Raw genomic sequence first — 11,552 nt, 5'->3', positions numbered from 1 at the left:
AGCTTTCTTTTTCACTTTGGTCATAAGTCTAATGGGAGAAAACATAACTGATGTTAATGATTAAACATTTGATCTGTTGACCGACTTTTATCGTCATTACGTAATAGTTTTGATAGACTTGTAGCATTTCGAGCAATCAATTCTGCGGAATCTGTAGAGAAATGAAAGAGTGGGAGGTGGCGTGACGTATAATATGACCGCGTTTCTGGAGCAATCCACTAAGCTCGAAGTGGCTGTCACGCAATGAAAATTCGTTTATAGATGAGCGGGTAAATGTATTAAAATGCGATTTATACATTTTGCGTTATTATTTTTAAACGTTAATTATTAATTATATGATATTTAGAATAACCAAATATTTAGCAGTACGCAAGCAGGAAAACACAAAGGCTGGATCCCCCCTCTGGTTTGTAAGTGGTACAGTCCACTGGTAAAATTCCGAGAATTGTGAACTGCGTGTTCTCAGAAGAGTTCTTCCAAGAACTGTCTTCGCTGGACACTTCCAAGAAAATTACACCAGGTGATTATATTCTATCTAGTAAAAGTCTAGACTTATCATGAGATCTGAGCTCTGTAGAAACAAGTTTATTTCACATTGTATTTGTGTTTAGTTTTAAACCAAACTACTTTGCTGCGTTTGGATTTGTCTTGTTAATTACGCAACGCGACTTTTGTTGGCCTAATTGCGCGAATAACTAACTTTATTCGTCTCATATGTCACTTTCTCTCTGTTGTACAGAGTTGCATTAGACTTTTACTATTATAGACGAAAGCGGTGATCGTTGGGCTTATTTTGGGATTTCGTAATAAACACGTTTGCGCAACTTTATATGGGTGGGGAAATAAGTTTATTGCTTACAGAACAGACAGTCGGTGATCACCAGATGTGAAATCATTTGCATAAATGTGACATCGCTCACAAAAATACTAGATTAATTCGTTTTATGAGCTTATGTTGTACCTTACGTACGTGATTAGGTTGTTGGTCGACTGAACGCGTATAAATGTTTTTCAAAGATTAACGTGTTTAATATTCTGTCATGACTGGTTCTCCATTCAAGCACGTAAACGTCATCAGATTATTTCTGGACACATGTTGTACTGTAGTGTTTATGTCACAGCAATATTCATATCTCACATCATAACGCGTTTTTGTTTGGTTAATTCAAATGCACACTCGCGTGTCAACAGGTAGATTTATGTGAAATGGTATGAATGTAACAGTAAAAGTTATTAATATCTAAATGTATACATAAATTAATTTATGATTTCATTGTCATTTTTAAAATATTTTTATAAATGATTAAAGCTGTCAGTAAATAATAAACAAAACTGGAATGAAAAAAATTATTTAATTAATACATTTAGGTTAATTGGGACTGTTTTTGATGGTCACCTCAATGTCAGAATGTGTCCAAGTTGACCTAAATTAACCCTATTTAAGTCAGTCATACCTTTAATGACAGCAGTTTGCAACAAAGAACTTTGTGGACATCTAGTGTTCATTTGATAATGCGCACAGATACTGGTCTCGTTGACGATCCTACTTTAATTGTTTAGCTGTTAAGGCTAATACAATCAAATGTTGCGGTGCGATTAAGTCATTTATTTTTTTTTATTTTGTAGCCTTTTTATGCATTTATTCCCTGTGTTTGACCATATGTTGAATTTTCTCCATGCAGTTAACTTAGTCAATATGTCAAGTGCAGCAGACGGCTGCATCACGTTCACTCGGCATGCCGGTGATGTGCTGTTTAACTTCAACCGCCTGCGCAGCAGAAACATCCTGACTGACGTCACCATTCTGGTTGGTGGGCAGCAGTTTCAGGCACATAAGACGGTTTTGATGGCATGCAGGTAGTGCAGTTTTTATATTATTTTTAAGAAGCTTAAAGTAAATGTCAAGCATAATAAGTGATTATTTGTTTGTTTTTTTCAGCGGCCTCTTTTACTCCATGTTTGCCGATACCCATAAAGCCAACCTGAGCGTGATTAGTTTAGATCCAAACGTGGACCCTAATGGCTTTGACATACTTCTGGAGTTTATGTATACGTCTTGTCTCACCCTTAAAGATAACTTCATTATAGCCACCCTCAACACAGCCACATACCTGCAGATGGACCACGTGATGGACACCTGCCAGAGGTTCATGGACTCCAGGTACGTCCATAACCAGAAAACATTCAAGCAATGAATGAATGAAATCACATGATGTGATTTGTAACTTATTTTATTTATTTTTTTATCACAAAGGGGCATCTGTGTGAGTCAGACCAGAGCGGAGATGCCAGGCTGTTTAACTCCAGAAGCTCCATTTATCCATAGCAATGCCTTTACCCGGCCTTCCTCTGTTAACATGAGCTCTTATGGTCCTCCCAGCCTGCACTATGCAGTCAGCACTTCCACTGAAAGCCCTACTCGCTTCTACAGACATCTTCCTTTCCCCCTGGAGACCTCTGGCACCACAAACCCTCTCTGGCAGATGCCAAAGAGCGGTGTAATAGCCCGTCAGCAGCACTCTGCTCTAGACGTCAGAGTCTCGACTAAGACGGTGACTGCCGGAGGAGCCGTGGAGACCAGAGAGAGGATCCGTCCGTCGGTGCTTTTCCGTTCGGCTCGGGCTGACGGAGACATAAAGAGAGCTTCAGGGGTGGAGAACATTGAACCTTCACACACCAGTGGTCCCGAGAGCCCTCTTAGATCAGACTGCCAACCAAACTCACCCGCAGAGTCTAGCGGCTGTACCCGAGGGGCGGCTTCTCCTCAAACCTCTATCGGTGATCCGAAGGTCCGCAATTGGAAGAAATACAAGTTCATTGTACTTAACTCCGCTGAAGGAGTTAATGGTCATGGCTCAGAAACGCCATCTCACGTAGTTACCACTAAAAAGAGCAATGAAGAGGAAACTAAAAGTCAGCTCGATATCAACAGCAGGTTGGTGCTCTGAAACATTATGTATAGATATTCTTCAATGCAAATATTAGCAATATTTTAACATGGTGCTATTTGTTGCATTTAGTTCTACAGATGAATACATTCACAAAGAGGAACCCAGCACTTTGACAGAAGATGGCAGTATGGGAGACACAAAATTAGGTAAAACAGTATTTCTAAATTTAAAGGGATTTTTTTCTATAGCAGGTGTATGTAGATAAATCTGAAGAAATTGATTAACTTCATGAATAGCAGAATACAAATCTGAAAATGTTGTGCACTGTGAACCAAACCTAATATCCGTTTTCAATATTTTTGCAGAAAGCGGCAGACTGTACTGCACTGAATGTGATTCTAAAAGTGAATCTGAGATGGAGAAGCATCAGTGGCTACAGGACGGAAAGGCATACAAATGTGAACGCTGCCAAGCTATGTTTCGCTATAAAGGAAACCTGGCAACCCACAAGACTGTCCACACAGGTATATGATCGCATTTACTGTAGGATTCTGCTCTCGAACCTTTAAACATATGCATTGCATTGCATTTCAAAAATAAGCAAGAATTTGTTTTTTTTAAATTGTAGGGGAGAAACCATACCGTTGCAATGTTTGTGGAGCTCAATTCAACAGACCTGCAAATCTCAAGACCCATTCACGCATACACTCAGGAGAAAAACCATACAAATGCGAAACCTGCGGATCTTGCTTCGTCCAGGTAAAAACACAGCTACACAGTGATGGTATAAAATCGATGTTTTGTAAGTCTGGACTGGGTTTTCCTAAGTTCCTTTTGTCATCACCTGTAGGTGGCTCATCTAAGGGCTCATGTACTGATCCACACTGGAGAGAAGCCGTACCCATGTGACGTCTGTGGCACACGTTTCCGTCATCTTCAGACGCTGAAGAGTCACCTACGAATACACACAGGAGAGAAACCTTATCATGTGAGCGCCTCTATATGTTATAATAAAAGTTGCACATAAATGCTCACACTTTTTTGTGTTATTTCTAACTAAATGTTTTCCTTTTTCAGTGTGAGAACTGTGAACTTCACTTCCGCCACAAGAGTCAACTGCGACTGCATCTGCGGCAGAAACACGGGGCCGTCACAAACACCAAAGTCCAGTACCGCAGAACCAGAGCAGACGTGCCTGTCAGCTCACCCATAACCTCTTGAAAACAATAATGCTGTTTAAAGACTTTATTAAACTATTTTTGAGAGGTCTATGATAGACTTCTGGTCCATTAGTGGTACTTACACATAAAAAGCCATTGAATAATACAAATGCCTCAATATTATTTCTGTGGTGTCGGTTTGTTTACCCGTACGGTGAATTTAGAAATTGTATGTTAAATATGCAGGATTAGTTCACCAGCATGTTATGCGCTTCTTCATATATTTCCTGTCAGATCTGCAGAAGATGCATGATTTTACACTGATATCACTGTGTGTTTGCAATTTAATAACAATGTAAACTTTGGCTTTCAAGTATTGAAAATTAAGCTATTGTTAATACAGACTGCAGTGTCTGATTTTAAGACTGGATTTGGGCAATATTTGAACATAAATATATCTTTATTATTTATTTTTCTTTTCAAAGAGTACTATTTCTTTTTTAGCCAAACAGCACTGTATATAATATGTAATATTGGTATAAAGGATCATTGCTTTTGCAATTATGTAAATATTTAATCAAACCTCTGCTATGGGAGCTGTTCAATGTGGTACATTTAAAGAGCTTTACACTGTCGAACAAATATATTGTATTTAGGCACATTTGATACTGTACAACAGTTTTGGTACTAGAGGGACATATGTCCTTAAAATTAAATGTTTGATACTAAACAAATTATGTGTCTGAATTTTTATTTGCATGGATTTAACAACGAGATTCGCTTCAGTTCACTTAGGTTGACCAAAAAACATGGTTCACCAAATAATGGCATTGTGCTTGCAACAATCACACAACACATTTGTGTGCGTGTTTAACATTTACAATTGTATTTTTGAGTTTATTCATAGCACAGTAGAGTGCGGGGTGCGTTTAGTACTCAAAAAAAAATTCATTAAATTTACTAATTTTTTTTAAGGTAAGTGGTCACAATTAATTTATGTAAGCTACATTTAAACAAACAAACAAAAAAATAGAAAAACAAAACAAAAAACTTTTTGTTTAAATGTAGCTTAAATAAATTGATTGTGACCACTTACCTTAAAATAATTGAGTAAATTGAATGAATCATTTTTTTTGCAGTGTTACAAGACTCACTTAAAAAAATTATTAATTCAATTTAGTCAAATTTTTTAAGGTAAGTGGTCACAATCAATTTATTTAAGCTACATTTAAACAACAACAAAAAAATTAGAAAAACAAAACAAAAAACTTCTGTTTAAATGTAGCTTAAATAAATTGATTGTGACCACTTACCTTAAAAAATTTGACTAAATTGAATTAATAATTTTTTTGCAGTGTTACAAGACTCACTTAAAAAAATTACTAATTCAATTTAGTCAAATTTTTTAAGGTAAGTGGTCACAATCAATTTATTTAAGCTACATTTAAACAACAAAAAAAAAATTTGAAAAACAAAACAAAAAACTTCTGTTTAAACGTAGCTTAAATAAATTGATTGTGACCACTTACCTTAAAAAAATTGAGTAAATTGAATAAATCTTTTTTTTGCAGTGTTTAAGACTCACTTAAAAAAATATTCATTCAATTTACTCAAAAAATTTTTAAGGTAAGTGGTCACAATCAATTTATTTAAGCTACATTTAAACAAACATTTTTTTGAAAAACAAAACAAAAAACCTCCGTTTAAGAGTAGCTTAAATAAATTGATTGTGACCACTTACCTTAAAAAATTGAGTGAATGAATCTTTTTTTCAGTGCTCAAGCCAGACCTGAATCCAATCATTCTTAGTCAACAGCTTTTAAGCATCAAAGCACTGCACAAACTAGAAATTAAAATTAATAAAATAATTTTTAGTTTAATTAACAGCCAATTGAGCATAATTTAAACTGAAATCTAATTTAAAATCATTTAAATCTACTTCAACATTTGATACATCTAGAGCAGTGGTTCTCAAACTGGGGGCCGGGGCTCCCAGGGGGGGCCGCAAGATGGTGCCAGGGGGCCCCAGTTTTATGACATTTTATAAAATACATTAATTTATCAATTTAAAAATAAGGCTAATAACCAACAGCACTACTTTGTATAACTTAATATGTTTTGTTTAATTAAAATGTACAATTTTCAAACAGTTTTTTGGTCATACATTTTCTTTGGGTGGCCGCGAGGGGACGTACTGTACCCAAGGGGGGGCCGCACGCAGAAAAAGTTTGAGAACCACTAATCTAGAGCAGGAATTCTCAAAGTGATTCTCAGAGACCACCAAACCCCCCCAGTGGTCCGCCAAAAGATGACCTAAATTAGGCAAGTGTTTATACAATCGTCACTTATTTAAGTAGATTTTTAATGCACTTTTGAAACTGTGATATCAGTTCTTGCCATTTTGTTTTAATAACATAAAATGGATCGGTGGCTAAACCAAAGAGGAGTCAAAAGAAAAGATCAAGCATCAACTGAAAGCAGCTAAAATCCACAGATCTATTAGTTTTGTAATGTACTAGTTTTTGTTTCATGTGTAAAAACACTGTAATTTCAGTGATTTTGGAGATTATTTGTTTTTTTTCACATGTGCAGTTTGTTGTTCATATTAAGCTGCAACTCATTTCACATTTACTTTTTCAAATGAAATAAAATTCATATAATAATTTCTGAACATAGCATTGCATTTGTGTTTAAAAAAAATGAGTTTTTGACTTAAAACAGTTGCATATTAAACTTAAATTTAGCTTATCCTTCCTATTTTTTATTTTTTTTGGGGGGGGGGGGGGGTGTTAGAGTCAGATTCTGTTAGGTGGTCCTCAGAAAAATATTGGAAGATGAAGTGGTCCTTGGGCTGAAAAAGTTTGAGAAACACTGATCTAGAATAGCTGCATAAGAAATCCACTGCCACAGCTTTAAGTGTCTGAAAATTGAATCGCAATAAAAACCAAGTGGCTTTGTTAAAATCACAAAATAAAAACTTTTTAAATCAATTTGTTTAGCTAGAATTTCACACATTGTGATTCATTGTACTTTTTGTCCTTTGTGAAAGGTCAAATTATTGTTACACCTTTTCTCTCAAAATAAATGGAAAGACATTTGGCATTTTCATATATGTATTTTTTTATTTTTATCAGGGGTTAATGTCATCCTTGATAGTACATATAATGTTTTATGCAATCTGGTGATATGAGACACTGAACACAATCTGAATGCAGAACAGTTATATCAATATGACATAAAGGCATTTTATCCATGAATGACCCCAAGACGTTTAATGATCAAGTAAAAGCAAAAGCCCTGGTTCCCCAAATCTTAAAATGTATCGCCTGAGCAAAGATCACAAGTGTCTTGAATACAGCTGTACTACCACAACATTAAAAAGTAAAATTTACAGCTAAAACTCAGTCCACGATTCTTGGGTGGCTGCCAATAGGTCATCAGACCCAGTTTTGGATTACTATACATAAAATTATTACTGTATATTTTGTCTAAAGTAATAGCATGTCTGGTAAACTACTGAATAATCTAATTTCCTATTGGTCAGTCATAATTGTTCATTGGCTTCAGTCATCAGTAAACACGTATACACAGAACCGAACGGAACAGGTTCTAGGTCCATTACAGTTTCATTTTTTTTTATACAGTTTAAAGCACTTGACATTTCCAAACATTGCTCTAACAGATCTAACACATATGCCAAGTAAGACTATCTTCAAGTTAAGAGCCGTCACTTCTATGTACTGTTGTTGTAGAAGTGCAATGAATGTTTATTGCTGAAGCTTATTTGGGTCGCTCTTTAGTGTAATTTGCATTATAAAATGTTCGCTATTAAATATAATGTTACATTTTCAGGCCTACAAACACATAGATATACACACACACAACCCCGAGTTTAAAAAAAACTATATTACTATTACATGAGTAAAAATGTATATATTGATACATGTAGAAGGTGTGGCACTGCCAACATCAATAAACAGACACCTTGGCTGTGTGGACACGTAACTTTAACCTTCTTTATCAAGAATTTTCTTCACATCTGCAAAAACCTGGAAGAACAAATGAAAGAAACCAGATAAGAAAAGACCTGGACGGATTATTTGTACATTTATCTCTATTGCACAGACTAAAAGATGTAACATTTAAACAAATATAAAACATAATAAAATGAATGTTAAGAATAGTAGAATGGTCATTCAACCTTACATACATGTTTTTATCCATTCAAACACAAATCATTAACCTTTTCTTACCTCATCCACTGAGCGTGAAGCATCAATGGTGTGCACCTTGCCCTGCTTCTCATACTGCTCTATAATGGGTCGTGTGGACTGGAGGTATGTCTGAATCCTAAACATAAAACACATTTATAACTTAATTCAAACAGTTCAACCAAACTCACTACAAAAGGAAGGTGCTGCAATACCAACTCTTAAATAATAAAATAATTTAAAACTGTACTTAAAAGGGACACTTGTACCACGTTTAGCATAGCTTAGCACAACCTATTGAATCCGATTAGACCATTAGCATCACGCTAAAAAACCTGTTTCGATATGTTTCCTATTTAAAACTTGACTCTTCTGTAGTTACATCGTGTACTAAGACAGATGGAAAATTAAAAGTTGCGATTTTCTATCAATTATAATCAAGGACTTTGCTGCCGTAACATGGCTGCCGGAGGCGTAATGATATCATGCAGCAGCAGATAATAGTCCCCTTGGTTACGTTCAATAGCAGGGGACAATTTTTTGGCACTGCGTAATATTATTCCTAAAAATGGTACCGCCAGACCTGGAAATCAGCTGAATGGATTCCAAAATGGTAAAAATCAAATGTTTAACTCTAGGGGAGCTGGAAAATGAGCATATTTTCAAAAAAGTGGAGTGTCCCTTTAAAGCATAATGTTTTGTTGACTCATTATACACTGAATAGATTAGACAAAACAGTGGAGTTTATTTTGAGAGAGTTATTGTAGGAAAACTGAATGGCAATTACCTTTTCTCTAAACTTTCTCTGTTATCGTCAGTGCGTCCGCTGCTCTTGCCCCGCTCTAAACATCTGTCGATGCACACCTGAAACACACAGCCTCCTGTGTAAACTGTCCTAAAGACAAAACGTTGTCCGCTGCCTCATTTTTAAGTCACTTTGGATAAAAGCGTCTGCTAAATATTTAAATGTAAGCATGCACTTGAAAATGACATTATGTAGTGACCAACAAAATCAAAAATGCAGTTTGTAATAGCTTGATTCGTCAATTTTCATTAAAAGTTAACCTTGATACTATTTAAAAATGTTAAGCAGAACAAATGTTATAACAGGGCAAAACATGCTCATTAAAATAATGCCACTTCTCACCTCATTGCTGCAGTCGAAAAAAAGTACAAATTTGACATCTGCCCTTCCATCCATGACTTTGTTCCATCCCTGCAGGTTGTCATGATTGCGTGGGAAACCATCGATAAGAAAGCGAAACTTTTTCTCATCTTTCTTCATTGTCTCATCCATTGCCTGTCAAATACAGATGTTAGAAAAACATATGTCAGTGTGAAAACTATAATTGCATTCATTATAAAAGCAAATGCCCACAATGTATCAATGTAAATGTATTTCTCCAGTTAAAAAAGCAATAAAAAAAATTATGGTATTTGAGTTATGATTATGTCACTATTAGACAAGCCTGAATACTCTTTGCACTCTGCTTGACCGATATAAAATGTCTTACATGTGTGTTACTTCACAATATTATTATATATTTATGGGTCTTTGTGAATATGCTCACAGGCTATGGTTGCCCTATGTAATCACCATGACAGGGTTGCAGAAGCTTGAAGAGCAGGATAGTCAAGCCTAACCACCTTTTTTAGTAAGCTGATGGTTATTTCCACTGGAACTATTTTGCCCTCTTTGATGTAGCTGTCAATGAGTTGACCGGATTCGGAGTCCTTGCGGCTGCGCTCCTCTCTCAGGAGATCTCCAGCAGACAGATGAGTGTAGCTGTAGGTCTATATGAGGATAAGAGGACCACAATCAGGGTTTAATATGAATGGCTTCAATGCAGTATAGTATAGTTAATACAACCTAAAAGCTGTTTCTTTATAATGAATTATGACAGCTGGAGTAAAATAGTGATAGCAATAATACTTCTGTAGCAAAAGTTTCCTAGATCACTACCAGTCAAAGGTCTGAACACACCTATTCATTCATTATTATTATTATTTTCTAAATTTTAAAGTAACAGTAAACTTAAATTAACACATTTGGCAAATGCCATTATAGTACATTTAAGCAACTTACAGTGAGAGCATGCAATTTATACATGTTATCAGTATGTGGGTTCAAACCCATGACCTTTGCTTCACTATGTAATGCTCTACCAATTGAGTTATAGCTACATATATGCATATATAAAAATATAGAAATTGTGTGGGAATTATGTTTATATACATTCATAATACAAAAATAATTTATCTTAAAGTTACATATGCTTAATGGAAATGGAGCCAGACGCGTGCCCTTAGACCCAGTTTTTATGACAGCTAAACAACAATCACTTTACTACTGAAACAGAGGGTGGGGACTGTTTTAACAAAAGTCCTGTTCATAACAGGATACATGAATATGCCATCTAAAATACTTCAGGGAATTATTATTACAACTCAAAGCTCAATTTTTATGCCAAAAGCAAGAGAGCGTATTGCGCTCGAGCGCTTTTCTTCCATGTTAAATGTTTTAGAGGACATGCGGAAATAAGTGAACCTGTAAGGTGGGGCAAAGCAGGAGCTAGCAACACAATGCCAATCAAATAAAATCCGTGCATTTCTTTATACGAGCAAATCTAACGAGTCGTTGCATCTATCTTACCTCCACAATTCTCGCGCATTGTGTCCCCTTCCCCGCGCCAGGCCCGCCCAAAACAAACACAACTTGCGGCTTCATCATCAGACTAATACTGTGCACCACCCGTGGAAGTTTCTCCGACAGCCTGTGCAGAAACCCGACAATCATAAACAGCTCAAGATAACAGATACTTTTACTCAATGAATGACTATCGACCCTTTGGACACAGATACGGATACAGAGCTGGTTGAATGACCGGTTGATGCGTGTCAAGGAAGTGTGCCGCACTTCCGCCGTACACGTGTACGGCCAATCAGCGAGCAGATGGCGCGCTGGTGTCATTCAAGCCACGCCCACAACTCCGAGCACTCGCCAGAGGGCGCATCCGTCAGCTCGGGCTCGCGCACTAGCATCAGCACCTCGCTGCAACTGAACAGCGACCATATATAAGCACATGTCTGCGATAAGATGCTGCGCTGTGTGCTATTGGGAAAATAATTTTTAAAAATCGCTGCATGCGGTTGCGCGAGGACTGCGCGTTTTGTGTTCATCATCATCATTATCTTTTTATGTTCTCCAGTCTGATTTGCACAGGGTTTCCTCGCTATGGAAGGGATTGGAAACACACAAAGGAAAGACACAAAATTAGCCCAGTTGTGCC

The 11,552-nt window shown here is 36.4% G+C and overlaps 2 protein-coding genes across 3 annotated transcripts; one reads left to right on the top strand and one right to left on the bottom strand.

The window, feature by feature from the left end:
- The first annotated feature begins 380 nt into the window (after nucleotides 1-380).
- Nucleotides 381-4,785, top strand: bcl6ab (BCL6A transcription repressor b). Its single transcript, XM_065268629.1, has 9 exons — nucleotides 381-520; nucleotides 1,683-1,857; nucleotides 1,940-2,161; nucleotides 2,255-2,935; nucleotides 3,021-3,097; nucleotides 3,257-3,415; nucleotides 3,520-3,650; nucleotides 3,742-3,879; nucleotides 3,969-4,785. The coding sequence occupies exons 2-9, from the start codon at nucleotides 1,697-1,699 to the stop codon at nucleotides 4,110-4,112; spliced, it is 1,713 nt and encodes a 570-aa protein (XP_065124701.1). The 5' UTR covers nucleotides 381-520; nucleotides 1,683-1,696; the 3' UTR covers nucleotides 4,113-4,785.
- A 2,361-nt stretch (nucleotides 4,786-7,146) lies between these two features.
- On the bottom strand, nucleotides 7,147-11,375 carry cmpk (cytidylate kinase). Of its 2 annotated transcripts, none has more exons than XM_065268614.2 (6): nucleotides 10,916-11,218; nucleotides 9,910-10,056; nucleotides 9,410-9,562; nucleotides 9,050-9,126; nucleotides 8,305-8,401; nucleotides 7,147-8,100 (listed from the first exon to the last, which is right to left on the bottom strand). In XM_065268614.2, the coding sequence occupies exons 1-6, from the start codon at nucleotides 11,057-11,059 to the stop codon at nucleotides 8,059-8,061; spliced, it is 660 nt and encodes a 219-aa protein (XP_065124686.2). In that variant the 5' UTR covers nucleotides 11,060-11,218; the 3' UTR covers nucleotides 7,147-8,058. The 2 variants fall into 2 exon arrangements, 1 of the variants encoding a protein (XP_065124686.2); XR_010532517.2 differs by having other exon boundaries at nucleotides 8,060-8,100; nucleotides 9,050-9,157; nucleotides 10,916-11,375.
- Nucleotides 11,376-11,552: the final 177 nt, after the last annotated feature.

This window comes from Paramisgurnus dabryanus, chromosome 6, assembly GCF_030506205.2.
Source record: "Paramisgurnus dabryanus chromosome 6, PD_genome_1.1, whole genome shotgun sequence".
NCBI classification, from domain to species: domain Eukaryota; kingdom Metazoa; phylum Chordata; class Actinopteri; order Cypriniformes; family Cobitidae; genus Paramisgurnus; species Paramisgurnus dabryanus.
This window is presented reverse-complemented; position numbering and strand designations above follow the sequence as displayed.